General features: G+C 29.6%; 1 protein-coding gene across 1 annotated transcript; it reads left to right on the top strand.

Moving 5' to 3' along the window:
* Positions 1-13,849: 13,849 nt before the first annotated feature.
* On the top strand, positions 13,850-16,223 carry ATS9 (non-ATPase subunit 9). The gene is made up of 2 exons (XM_039046151.2): positions 13,850-14,052; positions 14,637-16,223. Exons 1-2 carry the CDS (start codon positions 13,853-13,855, stop codon positions 15,919-15,921), a joined length of 1,485 nt encoding a protein of 494 aa, XP_038902079.2. The 5' UTR covers positions 13,850-13,852; the 3' UTR covers positions 15,922-16,223.
* The last annotated feature ends 826 nt before the right edge of the window (positions 16,224-17,049 follow it).

The raw sequence follows: 17,049 nt of genomic DNA, 5'->3' as shown, positions 1-17,049 counted from the left end.
GAAATTGAAAAGTATTGTTATTACTTTTAAATTGAGTTTGGTCATATAACATTATTTTGACTATCAACTAGCTTATTTGTATCAAATATGTAAATTCAATCATTTCTATGTGGGAGCTTCTAGAATTGATCGTAATTTGAAATATTATCTAAATTATAAAATATGTGGATATTGTATAAGGATTTTTCATGGATATATAAGTTATAACAACTATTTTCATTGGTATGGGGTTTTTTGGGGTCAAGCTCAAAAGCAAAGCCATGAGGACTTATGTCCAAAATATATACAATATCATACTATTGTGAAGATATTCAAAGAGTTGTTATCCCTAATAAGTGGTATCAGAGTCGTCCCCTAGCTTAACCATATTAATATAAATCCTCTGGTGTCGAACAAAGATGTAGTGGAGCCTCGAAAGTAGTCATGGTGTGATCTATAGTTGAACTATATTAGATAGGTGGTGTGCTTTAGTGAAGAGGAGTTAACCTAGATAAGAGTTAAACAAATGAATGATTATGTGAAAGGAGGCTTGGTAGTCCTTTGTTCGAGGGGAAGAATGTTGAGAATGCGACCAAAGTGCGACATTGGTTAGATAAGGAGATGATAATGGGTTTATAGGTGTATATATATAATTTCAATTTATTGAAAGTAGGGAGATTTTCAAAAATAGAAAAATAAAAGAAACTATTTACACAAAATAGCAAAATTTTAATCTTCTTTAATAGAAGCTTATAGAAGTCTATTAGTGTCTATCAACTGATAGAAGTTTATCAGTGTCTATCAACTGATAGAAGTTTATCAGTGTCTATCAATTTTTATTTTTATTTTTACTATTTCTGTAAGTAGTTTAACATTTTTTTTATCTATGAAAATTTTTATTGAAAGTATAAAGTATTTGTTTTATTGAGCCTATCTAGGATATTGGAAAGAGAAAATGAAAATTGTACTTCATGGATTTTGTATAATTTCTTAAAGGAAATAAACCAATTAAATTTAAATGGATTTTCAAATATTTTGATGTATATTCTTATATGACTAAAATATTTGAAATTACTTAGATTTATTTGAGCTGATTATGTGATTATTTATTTGTATGTTGATGATATGTTGATCTTTGGTACAAATATAGATGTAAGGTATGATACTAAGTTATTTCTGTCCTCGCAATTTGAAACGAAAGATTTAGGTGAGACTAATGTGATACTTGATGTTACCGAAAATGGATTTCCTTTATATGAATCACGCATTGAAAAATGTTAAAGAGATTTTATAGTTTTGATGACATTCCTGTAAGAACACCTTATGATGCTAGTATGAGACTTAAGAAAAATAAATGTGATAGCGTTTCTCAATCTGAATATGTAAAGATTATAGGAAGTGTTATATTTCTAATGAACTATATCAGACCTGATATTGCATGTGTTATGAGCAGATTGAATAGATATATCCTGATAAAAATTATTGGATTGCTCTTTGTCGTTTATTGAGGTATATTAAGGGTGCAATAGAATATTGTTTACATTTTGATAAATTTCCTGCCATATAGAAGGGTATTGTGATGCCATTGGATAACAAATAACGACGAAGTAATTTCCACTAGTGGATATATGTTCTTACTATATGGAGGAGCTATTTCATGGAAGTTTACAAAGCAGACTTGCATAGCTAGGTCTACCATGGAATTTGAATTTGTTGCTTTGTAATTAGCAAGAAAAGAGGCAAAGTGACTTATAAGCTTACTGGGAGATGTATCATTATGTGGATATCCTTACCAGTCTTTTTGTACTGTGATTCACAGGTTATCATAGGAATTGCCAAGAATAGTGTGTATAATGAAAAATGTCTCAGACATGGAGCTGTGAAACAATTGTTGAAAGAAGGAATTATCTCCTTGGAGTTTGTAAGGTCTGAGAGGAACTTGGTGGATCTTATAACTAAATGCCTAATAAGAAAAGTAATTCTATAATTTTCAATAAGTATGGGGCTCAAATCCTTATAATGGTTTATAGTCTTTATTTTGGCTGGTCTATTGCAATAGACTTGATGGTTCATAACCTTTTATTTGATTAGTCTTAGTGCGATAGACTAGATGGTCATAGCTCTTTATTTGGGTGGTTCTAGTACGGACTTGTTAGACAAAACTAAAGCCTTTAAAAAATTTCATAGCCCTTTGTTTGGTGGTCCTAGTATGGACTTGATGAATAATTGTAAAAATCTTCATAGCTCAGTTTTTGAGTGGTTTGTCTTTGACAGATTTTATGAAGTTGGTCCTACTATGGACTAGATGTGAAGTCTTCATAACTCAGTTTTTTAGTGGTCTATTACGATGAACTTGATGATGCAATTAACGTGATTGTGAAGGTGTGGTCGTCTTCTATAAAAAAAAGTTTAAAGGTCTTTTTCTAGAGTTTTCACGTTGACCCGAGGTTCTATGTGCATGACCTTAAATAACACGCTTTTATCGTAGAATCAATGAAAATTTAAGGAGTAAAACGTATTGTGAAGATCTCAACCAGAACTATTGAAAGTTCAAGAGGTAACTCACTCTTTCTAATAAAGTTGTTGGTCCATTTCACTATGCATCAATTCAAATTATCAAATATTGTTGTTTAAGTTTGATCTCCTAACTCTGCTTAGGAAACAAGTTTTATAAAATGTTTTTTTTTATACCAATCATTCGTGGGGATTGTTTAGAATGACTAACATAGCAAAAGAAAAGACACAAATTAATTGTTGGTGATTAATTCCAATAATTAATTTCAATTAATTCTAAAACCGTTTAAAAAGATTTTTTGTTTTTATAAAACGATCTTATCTTTCTTTTAAATAGCTCTTGGTTTTGAAAAGAAAAAGATTGAGCAATTTTTGTATTTCCTTTTCATATGTTTTTCCTCTAGATCTATTGTTTTCTAAACATGATTTTCATTGATTTCAATCCATTTTCTAGTGCGTGTACGCCTAAAATTCGAAACTATGTTTTCCTTAGGGACCAACCGCCACAACGATTAGCATCGAGGTCGCACAGTAATTACTTTCAGGGTAGTGATTCTTCCATGACACAGTAACTTTACGACATTTATATCTAATAGAAGTCATAGTGAACTTGATAGTTTATATGAACTTTTTCTCATGAAATTGCACTTAAAAAATATAAAAATAAATACGAGTGTGAGAGAATAGTTATATGAGATTACTTATAAGTTTTAAAGGAAAAACAACAAACAAAAACAACAATAAATAACGAGGGTGGTTATCATGATCATTATCATCATCATCATCATCATCATCAATGAGAATATATATTAAGAGTAGTTAGGTAAAATGGAAAAAGTGATTTGATGAGCCAACTAATCCATTAATCAATGGTGCGGAAATTTGAGACCTAGCTAGGGGGGCCTCATTAAATACTTTTTTAAAAATTTAAATTACAAAATAGTCCTACTCCTATCAATTTTTAAATTTTGTTTATTTAGTTTATAAGTTTTAAAATTACAAACTCAGTATATGTGCTTATAAATTTTTAAAATTCACATATAATATATGCATATAATATTATTAAGATTTAGTAAATTTTCTTATACCTATAGATTGATCAACTAACTTTATAAATCTTTACATAATAAAATTATTATTTAAGTTTGATGAGAATATTATACAAACTTAAAATTATAAATATTAAATTGTTATAAATTTAAAAATACAAGGATTAAATTATTATATACTAAAGTTTAGTAACTACGTTGTTATAATTTTAAAAATACAAAGATTAAGGCCACGTTGAGTGACCATTTCGTTTTTTGTTTTTAGTGTTTAAAAATTAAGCTTATTTTCTTACAATAATTATATCTTTTTTAAATACAATTATTGAATTCTTAAGCAAATTTCAAAAATAAAAATAAGTTTTGAAAAGTTTTTTTTTTTTTCTAAGTTTTCAAATTTTGGTTTGGTTTTTAAACCACCGGTTAAAACTAGATAACAAATGAATAAATTTTGAGGTACAAATAATGTCTACAAACTTGATTTTTAAAAACAAAAATTCAAATTCAAATAATTACTAAACATGATCCAAATCGTTTTAAATCTAAGCTCAGGACTAAATTGATATTTTTGAGTTTCCGTACTAAAAGTGATTTTTCCTTTTTTTAAAAAAATCTAAAATTGTCGCAGGGTTTTCGTCAAATTGTTTTCTTATCATTTTTCTTATCATTTAAAAAAATCTGAAAGTGATTGTTTTCTTATCATTTTCAGTAAAACTGAAGCAATCCCACTTTAGAATTTGGGTCCCTTTCGTAATTTTTTTTTGGGACAATTATTATATTATTATACACTTTTCTTCTCTCTTTCTAATTAAGAGAGAGAAATAAAATTTTATACTATACCTATAAACATATTTTTTTGGTACAATGAGGATTGAGACATTAGAACTATAAGTCTACAAATTAAAATATAAGCTAAAATATTTTATAGGTCAGTTGGGCTACAGTATAAATAATTTGTACATAATAACAAAACTGTGTTATTTACAAAAATAGCCCCACATGCATAAATGTCACAAAGTTTCATAAACAAAATTATTTGAATTTCAAGCAAAAAAAAAAAAAAGTTTTACTTTCTTTCTTGAACTCATGTGGTATTAAACTTTCATCGATATTTTTACATTTTCATAAATTTGACATCGACGAGAGGTTGAATCAACATTTTTATTATATTATAGAAAAAACATGAATCACAAAAATAAATTAAAAACATCGCAACGTGAAATATAATATAAACAATAGACATTTTAACTTTATTTGAAAAAGGGTAAAATGTTCGTTTATTAATGTAAATATGTTCTTTTCTTATTTTTATAAATTTTTCAGAATTTTCTAACGAATGAGACACTTCGTCGATATTTACGTAAAATATTTGAGACCTTGACATTTTTGTCAAATATTGATATTTTCAACATTTTGTTAAACAATATGTGAGGTGAATTATCATTGAAACTTTTAATCTCTTGGTTGAGGGCATATATTTTTATGTTAGTTAAGTTACGTTCATGTTAGCAATAAAAAAAATTACAAAGAGCAGGAAAAACAAAATTAAGATATATATATATATATATATATCAATATGTCACATGCATATATTATATGAATGCATAAACTTTGAGAGAAAATAAAAACATAAAATTAAATTTTGAAGGTGAGTTTTCGCATTCTTCGAAAGTTAATTTTGTTTTTATCCATTATCAATGTACCTTTTCAACCAAGCTAAGGAGCTACGATCTACATCTAGTAATCTTGACCTGGTATCCGCCTTAAAAAGGGGAAAGAAAGGGACCTCTCCCTCTTTTTTTTTTTTTTTTTTTTTAAGAAAATTTGGAAAAAATTGTATAGTCATACTCATCTATTGTGCAGCCGAGTGCATCTAATGAAAAATTATCACGTGACAATTAATTTTTTTTAATTTAATTTAAAATTTATATTTTTACGTATAGGAAAAGGAGAAATATGGAAGATTGCACCTAAGTATTTTCATATTATGCAAATATTGTTGAATATAAATTTGAAGTATTATTCACTGTCTCTCATTCGTTCAACAATGTAAGAATTCAACTGTAGCATGATGACACGAAAAAGAACATAAGCTCAATTGGCATCAATGTTTAATTGTCAATTAATTTTGAAATAGAATTTTATATTTTTATATGATATTAGAGTCCACGAAATTCAAATGGATATTCAGTCCAAACAAATTAAAAATGAAATTCAATCTTATAACAATGAACCTAAAGAGACAATCTCAAAATCTCTTGTTGAAAATATATAATATATATAAATAAATCTACCTCAGTAAGAATCAAAGATTAAAATATGGATTTCAATTTAACGGATATATCTAAGATATCAACTAATATTTTTGTAAGTCTAAAATTTAGAAAAATTATTAAATTAATATTCGAGTTGGTTTTCCTCTCAAACTAAGTTATAGATATTGTTATTAGCATTTCTATTCATAATGATTTAATAGATGATTTTTTTTATATTTTTCGACATCTATAAAAAATATCAAATATCGATATCAAACTCTTCGATTTACGGATATATCGATATATCAACAATTATTCAACTTGAAAAAAATATTTTGCTTTTTACTTTTTCCTCCTTGACAAAAAGGGAAATAAAAATCAATTAGCACCTTTTAGTCTCTCTATCAATATAGAAATGTCTCTTTTTTTCTTTCTTCTTACGCTCCTAACCCTTAAAAAAAGCAAAAAGGTTCTATGAAGGTAGCTCGAAAAAGAAAAACCATAATATATATATATATATATATATATATATATATATATATATATTTAAATTAGAGAAAATGAATTAAAGACGCAGATTGATTAACTTAATATTTGTTGTATTGTATTATGCTTTGGATTCTTCAATTCATTTTGGTGGGTGATTTAATTTCAAAGCCGAAAAGGAACATTCTTCCCTTTCTTTGTCTATAAATAGTCCAAATCAAGCACTCAATAATCAATTATTATCATTAACATAGACATTCCCTTAAATAATTATTACATATTCGATTTTTATTTTCTTTTTCCCTTTTTTTTCTATAATGGAGGAAAATCATGTAAAGAAATTAGAAGATGGGAAAGAAGAGAAATTCGAGATTTTAGTGTCTAATTTGGAGTTAAAGTTGCCGTTGCCGAGTTGTTGTTGTTTAGGAGACGAGGAAAAAGAGGTGGATCGGGGCGATGATTTGATGAAGACTCCGAGATCTTTGGAACCTACGGCGGTTGTTCTTGAGTGTCCTCCGCCACCGAGAAAGCCGAGGAGGTTCCCGTCGGCGGCGAAACGGAAGGCCGGTGGTGGCCGGTCCATTTTGATGTCGCATGATTATTTCTTTCGTGACGTGGAATTGGAGTTGCTGTTTCCGTCGAATCTTGTCGGCGGTAAGATTAAGAAAGTTAAACGAGTAGAATAATTTATTTAATGACGTATGTACTTTAAATGTTTAATGTAAAATGCATTTGTTTCCCATTTCTTCTTTGCCCTTCTTTTTGTTTTTTCCCTCTCCTATTTCTTTATGAGTATTATGTCACTTGAAGTAGGATCATTTTGAAAAAAAAAAGTTAAAATTTATAACATAAAATTTTAAATTAATTTTGTATGATTTAATACCTAAACGTTTATAAACAAATCAACTAATACTCTCTAACTAGATATTGTTTTAAAATGGATAATACGTATTTATTTCATGCACGTTCGCTTAAGACTTTTTAAAATTCTATGATTAATATAATATTGAATAAAAGGAGGCTCGAATAAAATAGATAACTTTTTTTTTATTAATTTAAATTGTTTTTGTTTGAATTGATATAATTTAGTATTTATGTTAAAATTATTTGTTTGAAGTTTTAATTAGAAAAAATTTCATCAATAGAACTATATATAGAAATAGTAATATATATATATATATGGGTAGTTATTAATAAACTTTTATTTGCGTCTATCACTGACATATTACTATCGGTTTCTATCACTAATAGACACTGATCGACTTCAAACAGCCTCTATCAAAGAAAATTCAAATTTTGTTATCTTATGTTAATAGTTTCATTTATTTTTTTATTTTTAAAAATTTCCCTTTAGGTATTGGATTATTTTGATATTGAATCCGAACATTATAATTTATTAATGTTTTTCATAAGCTCCATTTTAAATATATTTTTTAATGGTTGAATATTCCGTTTAATTTCCTTTTAGTTCAAAAGGGATGGGAATGGAGGCATATCTATGAAGGAATTAGGGATGCGTGCCTCCCATCACATCATGTTGTTTTATACATATCTAAATATTATTTTTTATTAAATATATATAAAAAAATATTTGTTTATATATCAAATATATACAAATGCGTACATTTGTTGTTGAAAATCCTATATTGAAAAAATCAAGTAGTCTCATATTTCTTATAAGATAGATGGACTACTTCTCCCCTTGTTGATTGGTTTTGAGATTTAACTCATACTATTAATATGAGATCATCTGATTTGAGTGGTGAAACTTGAGGCAATTGTTTTTTCTTAAGGCATATAAACACCATTTTCATATTTAATTTTTTTCTTTGTTATTTACTTTACCATTATTTTAAAATTATATTCAAGTCAATACAAGTTTAATTCTTAGTTTTAAAAAATACTAATAAATATCTAAACTTTTAATTTAAACTTTAATTAAGTCTCTTAAAAATGTCTAATAGATATATAAACTCTCAATTTATTATACAAAAAAACTCACGAAATATTAAAAATGCTTAAAAATTAATCGTTGTATTAGACAAAAAAATATAATTTTGTTTCTAATTGAACCTCACAATTTCAATTTTGTTGCCAATAGTTACATTAATTTTTTTAAGAAAAGAAAATATATGGTACTACATATTAGACACACTAATCACGATATCAGTGATCTAGTATATATTTTTAAAAGTCCACTAACTATATATGACACGAATTTTGACGCTAGTTGGCTAAAATTTTAATCTTGTATAAGGTTGTCTCCTCTAACATGAAATTCTAGATCTATCACTGTCCATATGTTAGTTAGTTATAATCATTTTGGTTATATAATTATATGGATGTATCTAAAATATATTTACAGCCTCGCTTGCATAAAATTTTGGACCCATTACTAAATAGGAATATTCAAATCTTTGGTTTTTTTAAGAAATTAAAGTTATCATCTTTATTGGTTGAGTTATACTCGATTTGACTAATTTAGTTTTGATGGAACAATGCTTTAAATATACAAATAAAGATGGATAAACAAAAAGAATTTTCTAGGAAACGAGATAGCAAAATAATATATAATTTGTAAATGTGCTGGCTCTTTCATATTTATATATGGACGAGACAAAGGCAACATGTGTTAATGATATGATCGAAAATGTTATTCTATAAATTCAAATTTTAAAATAGACTATTTTAAATCAACTTAACATAACTCAACTAATTAAAAAAAAAATACTAAATGTTTGAATGTTTTTAAATGTATATATTATATTTTATAACACAGAAGATTTTGATTATCCATGTTTATTTATTATAAAGTTCATCCATTTAAGATTGAAATTGTGTTTGTAATAAAACTTTTAATTTTTGTTCACATTCAATAATTATCTAAATAGGTGTATTTATTCTAGTACAAAAAATACGAGAACAAAGATTAAATCTTCGACTTCATAAAAGATAATACATAGTAATCGTTGTTGAACTATGCTAACTTAACTAAGATGAGACATTTTGCAAAAAGTGTACTAAATACAACCAAAAAAAAAAAGTCTTCAAATGAATGGAACAAAGATGGGCTCATACACTAGATCCACTGGACCTTGGCCCAATGCATTAGTAATTTGGGCCTTTCAAATCATGTGAAGTCCACTTGCATTGTCCAAATTACACGATCATGACCAATTTACACGTTAATTTTCCTCCAATTTGTTTGGAAACTAAAATTACAGTTATGAACTAGAACTAGAAGATGACTTTGCTTTTCAATTTTGATGTCAAAATTTTGATTTTTTTTTTAAAGCACTTGAAGTGGAAACGGTTATATATATGTGTGTCAATGAATTGGAGGGCTCGAAGTAAATAAATTAAAATATTGTTTGAAAATATCTAATTTTGTTTTTTAGTATGGGTAAAGAGATTTATATGACGTAGGGATCTAATATATGAAATATATTTAATAAAATTTTATTTTTTATATTCGTTGGTCTTTTTTTTTCTTTTTTTTTTTTTGTTGGCGGATTCATGACTATTTAAAATATACCTCAACATTTTGTTTGGTGTTTGAAAATATTGTAATCAATATATGAAATATATCACAATATATAAATTAGAGATTGATTCAATGCTTGACATAAATCACCGTATAATCTAATATATGAAATATACCATGATATACAAATAATATTGACTTAATGTTCAATCGAAATCGTAGTATATATCATAAAATTCATTTACAGTATATATATTCATTTAAGTAATCAGAAATTCCAACACATCAAAATTGGAATATATCACAATATACATAAAATTTAAATAATATTTTTTTTAAAAAAAAAAACTCTCAATTAATTTTATATTCTAACAAATATCTTGAAACATTGTCAATATACCTTGGAATATATACAACATTAAGATCAGTAAATATTATAATATACAAAATTAAGAGTATATATTGTTTAATTGAATTTCTTTATTAGTTGTCACATATTGATTTAATATTCAACATAAATCACAGTATATTTCAAATATACAATGGTATATACAACAACATATAATTCACATATATCAAGTAAAGGAATGCATATTCCTTTGGGGGTTTATAACATATATATTTAAGGTTAAAAAAAAATTCTCCTTGATCTTGGTGAGGTGGATCTGTACAGACGATAGGAACAAAGTTCATCTTCATCTCTCCATATTCATATAAGGGTTTGTAACACATAACTTCCATCTTCATCTCTTATTCTTCTTTAGCCATGTCCGCCACGAATCTGTATAGACGACTAGATTTTGGGTGCGACACAAACGAAGAGAGCCACGAGTGAAAGAGAATCAACGAGAAGACAAATAATAATGCATCTTAATGGGTTGCCTTAACAGGGCTTTTAGAGATTCATTCTAACATTTTATAGATGAATGCGTCTTACTATTCCACCCCAACTTTTTTTTTTTTTCTGGCTAAATTATAAAAGGGAAATCGTAACAGGAGACAATTTAAGAATATTGTTTTGCATTCACATCTTCTATCTTTGAAAATTTGCAAATATTTCACATTTCAATTTCTCTCATACTTTCTCTAAAATCCTCACGCACACACCACTTGTTGTTGGGGTTAATGCCATAAATCTCATAGGATCCTATAGTTTGTAATTGTATTGTACTGACATATTAGTTATTTAATAAAATATATGATGTTTTATTTGATATTTAGTTGCATTAAACCCACAAACTAATAAATTAATATCCAGGGTTATTTTGTAGCTTAAACATGTATGTAAAGATATACGGGTGAATCATGTTTAAGTGATAACCTAAATGGTTTGTAGTAGCTGGATAATGTTGGATATATTTTGATGACATTACGAGTACGACCCGCTTTGTAGATGTTACAATTGTTGTAAACTGCTACAAATGATCTGATTCCGATCATTCATGTGGAGACATGTGAGTGGGGTTATTCTATACAAAGAAGTATGTATAAGATCGAACCACAAAATGTTTAATATTATTATATAACGCCGTTCATAATAAAGACTTACATTTCACTAGGATGACCATAGACAATATGACCTGAATTCTGAGTGAGTTGTGAACTCTTATCTATGAAGTCAGTCTTTTGATTTGTATGGGTGAGAGTGGACAGATCGCCGACTCAACAAGTCTACCATGTTAGGGATTCGTCTTATTGGGGAGCTGGGAACACAACTACCAAGAAGGGATTCACCCATTCCCCAATATCGGGGTGAATAGATAAATTGCTCCTTTAAGGGATGATTTCGGGGCTTCAACAATGTGGCGTCACACCCTCTCATGGGCTGAGAGGGGTTTGGTCATACTTGGACTATGATTGATGGTTCATTAGAGGGATCTGTGGTAATTAAGGAGTTAGATATAACTACAAGGGCAAAACGGTAATTTTGGTCCAGCTGTACTTACAAGCAATTTGTGAAGGGTCATCGTACTGTTGATTGGTCATATTCAATGGACACGAAAATATATCTATAGTGCGAATAGTGCAATTGACAGTCTTTAGTGGAGTGCTTGTCAGTTAATGGGTGGTGAATAATTTAATTAAAAAGTTTAATTAATTATTCATGTACCGTTAGAGTTTCAAGCTACATATCCATGAGATTCCCTTTGTAACTCAACGAGAATTAATGAGAATAAATTTTTGGATTAATTTAAATTGTTCAAATTAATTGAGAAAATTAATTATATATGATATAATTAGTATAATTTATTTGATTCAAATATTAATTATGTGAATTAGATTCATATAATTAAATTAAATATAGATGAGATTTATATTAAATATCATTGTTAAGAGAATTAAACTATAGGTTATATTGTGTTTGATACAATATTAAACTATAGGTTATATGTTATATTTGATATAACATATAATTTAATATATATTATATGATAAAGTGGTTATCATATATATATATATATATATATTGTTTTTAATTTTAAAAACAATTTTAGGGAGGAACTCCCTTTCCCTTTTTGCTCTCTACAACGTAATAGTGGAAGGGGTTGAACGGTTTATTTTTCTTCTTCCCATTTTTGGCATTTACAGAGGTGAGAAATCAATACAGAAAAATACATAGAAAAAGTTATGAGATTTTCTTCCCCCATCTTCATCTCTTATCATATTTCTCAAACTCCATCTTCCAAAATAGCCTATACACAAAACTCCTGGATTCTCATTCAGAGAATACAAAGGTTTCTATTGTGGTGGTGTTCTTTTGGTTCGAGGGTTTTCTTTATTGAAGAACGGTTCTTCAAAGGTAAGGGTTTCTAAACCCAATTTCATTTTTCTTCCATTTCTTCCAAGCATGCTGTATTTTAATTAGATGCATAATTTATGTATGTTTTTGCTATAAAATTGATGTTATGTAAATTTTGGTTTTGGGTTCGATCTCGTTTTCCGCTCAAGGACCTTCGATGATTCCTTCACTTGTCTTTCACTTTCACGTTCCAGTACAACTACTCTCTCTTGAAAATTAACCGCTGACTACATTCGTCGTACTGCCACTCATCCGTTGATTGTTAGCCACATCACTCGTCGATCACCGATTGTCATTGCCGGTAAGCTCCTTTTGCAAGTTTCTCTCTCTCCCTCCCACTATCATCTCTTTGCGCAAATCTCTCCCCTTTTCAACTTAAGGTGATACATAAAAGAGTCCTAATTAAATGAAGATTCATTTAATTACAAAAATCGCGATAAACCTTTATTTACTAAAATTTCCTTAAATATAAAACACTTAAATAAGTAGTCATTTTCAATCGTATATCAATAGTATATCAAATGTACCAAATGTATCAAGTGCCTATCAGTAATGTGTCAATTGTATATTAACAGTGTATCAAGTGTATATTGGTAGTCTATTAGGTATAATATCAAGGGTACCAAATGTATATTAGTAGTGTATCAAGTATATAGAATGTAAATCGGTAGTAGAAAGGTAAAACATGGGTTGGTCTTATTTTTTTTTTTTTGCCATTTTTGCAAAAGTAGTAAGTCTGGGCTACCGAACTATTTTTTAAAAACTTTTTTGCCAAATCATACACTTGAACTCTGTACTTTGTGTAAAAAAAATTCACTGAACTTACAATATTTCAAAAAATATTCTTAAGTTTTTTTTAAAACTTATCGTGAGTTTTTTTAGGGAAATTTTAATACTTTGTTAAAAAAATATCACTAACTTTCAAAAGCTTCTAAATATCTCCAAACTTATAAAAGAAAATTTATTGTTAATCATATAAAATAACCACTGTTAGAACTCTATCTTCACGATTTTTTTATGGGGAATCCTGCCTTAATCTCTGCAAAATTAAATGAAGAATTTTACGAGAATGGAGACGAGGAAGTCATCTTCGACCTTGTCTTATTTCTCTGTTCTATTATAAGTAATTTCTGTCTATATACTAATGATAACTATATTTTAAGTTGTATTAGTGAATTTTTTGAAAGTTGATTTTTGAATCAAAGTACAAACGGCAGGGATAATTTTGATTTTTTTTTAAGGGTATTTTCTATAAATTTTCCTCCTTTTGTTATTTTTTATTTTTATTATGTTATATATATATATATATTTTAAAAGCAGTACTTATACTTTACCTGTTCTTCAAGCCAATTTTCCTTCACCTTCAGACTCGAACTCTCAATTTCTTTCTATCGTCTCTCAACGTTCTCTCCATCTCGGATCGCTGAAGATCTCCCCATCTCTGATTTCGTTGTACCCTCTCACTCTCGGCTGTTCTTCAAGTGTGAGGTGTGTACATTTCAATTCTTTATTTTGAGTCCAAGGGTTTGAGAGATGAAGAAGGAATTTTGGTTCTGCCATGATATGTGAGGTTAAGGGGTTTTTGTTTTTCGATCTTTGATTTCTCTCTAACTCTGCTGCTTGAGATTTCATTTGTTTTCTCTGGAATTTCTGTCCTGGGGTTAATTGTCTATGTAATTTTTTGTTCTGTGATCTAGGTTTTTAGTTTCTGAATATGCAATCTCATGGTTCTTTTGTTTTCACTTTCTGTTTTTCTTTTAATGCTTGAGACTATAGTTGGGTTTCTCTGTAATCGTTAGTTCTGAACTCTTCAATCTCGTATTTCTCCTTCTGGATAGAAATGAGCTAGCGGAACCAAGATTTTAATATAGAGGGACTTGGAAGCTTTGTGTTTCAGTTGCTTTCCAATAATTTTCTCCATATTTTGAATGAAATATTGATATATTATCTGGGTTTGAAAATGGTTGTTTAATGCAGTACTTTGTAGTTATTTGACAAGGAAGGACTTTAGGAAGTTTTGTTTTTGCTGTCTAAATAAAAATTTCACGTTGGTCAGTGACTTGCTTCTGCAGGTTGCAACTTGTAACTATGTCGACATCTTACTTACCTGCCACTACTGAGTCAATTGCTGAGGCTTTAGAAGCTAAGAATTCATCAGAGTCTATCTCTATCCTTTACCGTGTTCTTGAAAACCCTTCATCTTCCCCTGAGGCTCTACGGATAAAGGAACAGGCCATAACAAATCTTTCAGATCTTCTCAGGCAGGAGAATCGTGCAGAGGATCTACGGAACCTTTTGACTCAACTTAGGCCTTTCTTTAACTTGATACCAAAAGCGAAAACAGCAAAGATTGTCCGAGGAATCATTGATGCTGTGGCTAAAATACCAAACACATCTGATCTGCAGATTTCCCTGTGTAAGGAAATGGTGCAGTGGACACGTGCGGAGAAGAGAACGTTCCTTCGGCAACGTGTTGAGGCCAGGCTTGCAGCTCTTTTGATGGAAAATAAGGAGTACCCTGAAGCCTTAAATCTCCTGACTGGATTAATCAAGGAAGTAAGAAGACTGGATGATAAGCTCCTCCTAGTAGACATAGATCTCTTGGAGAGCAAACTCCATTTTTCTCTTAGGAACCTCCCTAAAGCGAAGGCTGCTCTTACTGCTGCAAGAACAGCTGCTAATGCCATATACGTTCCTCCAGCACAGCAGGGCACCATTGACTTGCAGAGTGGCATCCTTCATGCGGAAGAGAAGGATTACAAAACTGCTTACAGTTATTTCTTTGAAGCATTTGAAGCCTTCAACGCTCTTGAAGATCCCCGTGCTGTATTTAGCCTCAAATACATGTTGCTGTGCAAAATAATGGTTAACCAGGCGGACGATGTGGCAGGAATAATATCATCAAAAGCAGGTCTACAATACGTGGGAATTGAGTTGGATGCTATGAAGGCTGTAGCTGATGCACATTCCAAGCGTTCATTAAAGCTTTTCGAGACAGCACTTAGAGATTTCAAGGCTCAACTAGAGGAAGACCCTATTGTCCACAGGCATCTCTCTTCTCTCTATGACACTTTGTTGGAGCAAAATCTGTGCAGGTTGATCGAACCATTCTCAAGAGTTGAGATTGCTCACATTGCCGATCTGATCGAATTGCCTGTGGATCATGTGGAAAAGAAGTTGTCTCAAATGATTCTAGACAAGAAGTTTGCAGGGACTCTAGATCAAGGTGCTGGATGCCTAATCATTTTTGATGACCCGAAGACTGACGCCATATATCCAGCCACACTGGAAACGATTTCCAACATTGGCAAGGTTGTGGACAGCCTCTATGTTAGGTCAGCAAAGATAATGGCATAAGGTTATTGGCATCAAATCGACCTCTGTAGTTTTGCACTTTGCTTGCCTCGGTATGGGACTGCATTGTTTTTATGTCTTGAATGATTCCAAATGAACTATTTTGTGATTTAAAAAGAAGTTTAGTTTGAAGTTTTAGCCGCTGTTCTGTATGGGGAAAGATTGTTTAGGCTATTTTCCCATTCTTTTTGGACACAGGTACATATTTGATTCTCAGGTTACTTGTTTATCTGCAGTAATTTCGTCTGAGTTGAACTTGAAACTTGAAAGTACCAACTAATCATATTCCAGTTATTTGATGAAAAGTAATGTGTGTATTTTAAATATGATCCAACCACCTTTCTTATGTTGCCTACTATCACTCGTCTTGGATTTGCAAGATGTGATCTAAGCTTTCAACTTCATTAGGTGCAAATTTTAATGTTTGGATATGTTTTGGTTCAAACAATTGTTAAAAGTGAGATATTTTGATATGCGTTCTCTTTCCATAGGCGAGTTTTCTGAAGGTCTTCAAGGTAATATATGTTCTTAGGAAGAGCATACCTTTTTTTTGGTCAGGGGAACAGAATGGGGCTGGGTTTCAAGCCTAGTTGCATGTGATTGGATCGGGAGAGGTCTTTCACTACAATTTTCTTTTCTCGTCTATCTATTTCTAGCAAGATTTTCATATCTTTCAAGAATCTTTAAGTAGGCAAATCCTAAATAGCGTGTATGGTACTGATCTGATAGAATTCAAGAGGACATTAGTCTTGAATCTTCATTTAAAATTGTATGGTTTTTTTTGTTTTTTTTGTTACAGTTATCTGGTGGTTTATTTTACGCATTAATGGATTTTTATATACTTTTAACCTTATTTCTTAGCAAAATTAGGCTGCTTTTCTCTCCCAAATCAATGGTAATGTGAAAAGTAGGTCCCCTTTGATTACTTTTGGTGTTGTTTATTTGTGTACTGCATAAAAAAAAATGCAAATTGATTGATGAGTGGAGTGTGTTCAATCTAACTGCATTTGGAAATTACTCAATATTGTTACCGTTACCATTATGGTTATCGTTACGGTTATCATTATTGTCAATGTTTTAGGAAAAAAATTATGAATTTTGACATTACTGTTATCATTACCGTTTCCGTTA

The sequence above is a fragment of the Benincasa hispida genome, chromosome 10 (assembly GCF_027475165.1).
Source record: "Benincasa hispida cultivar pf3 chromosome 10, pf3_genome.v1.1, whole genome shotgun sequence".
In the NCBI taxonomy this organism is placed as follows: Eukaryota; Viridiplantae; Streptophyta; class Magnoliopsida; order Cucurbitales; family Cucurbitaceae; genus Benincasa; species Benincasa hispida.
Note: the sequence above shows the minus strand (reverse complement) of the source record. Positions and strands in the feature narration are given on the sequence as shown.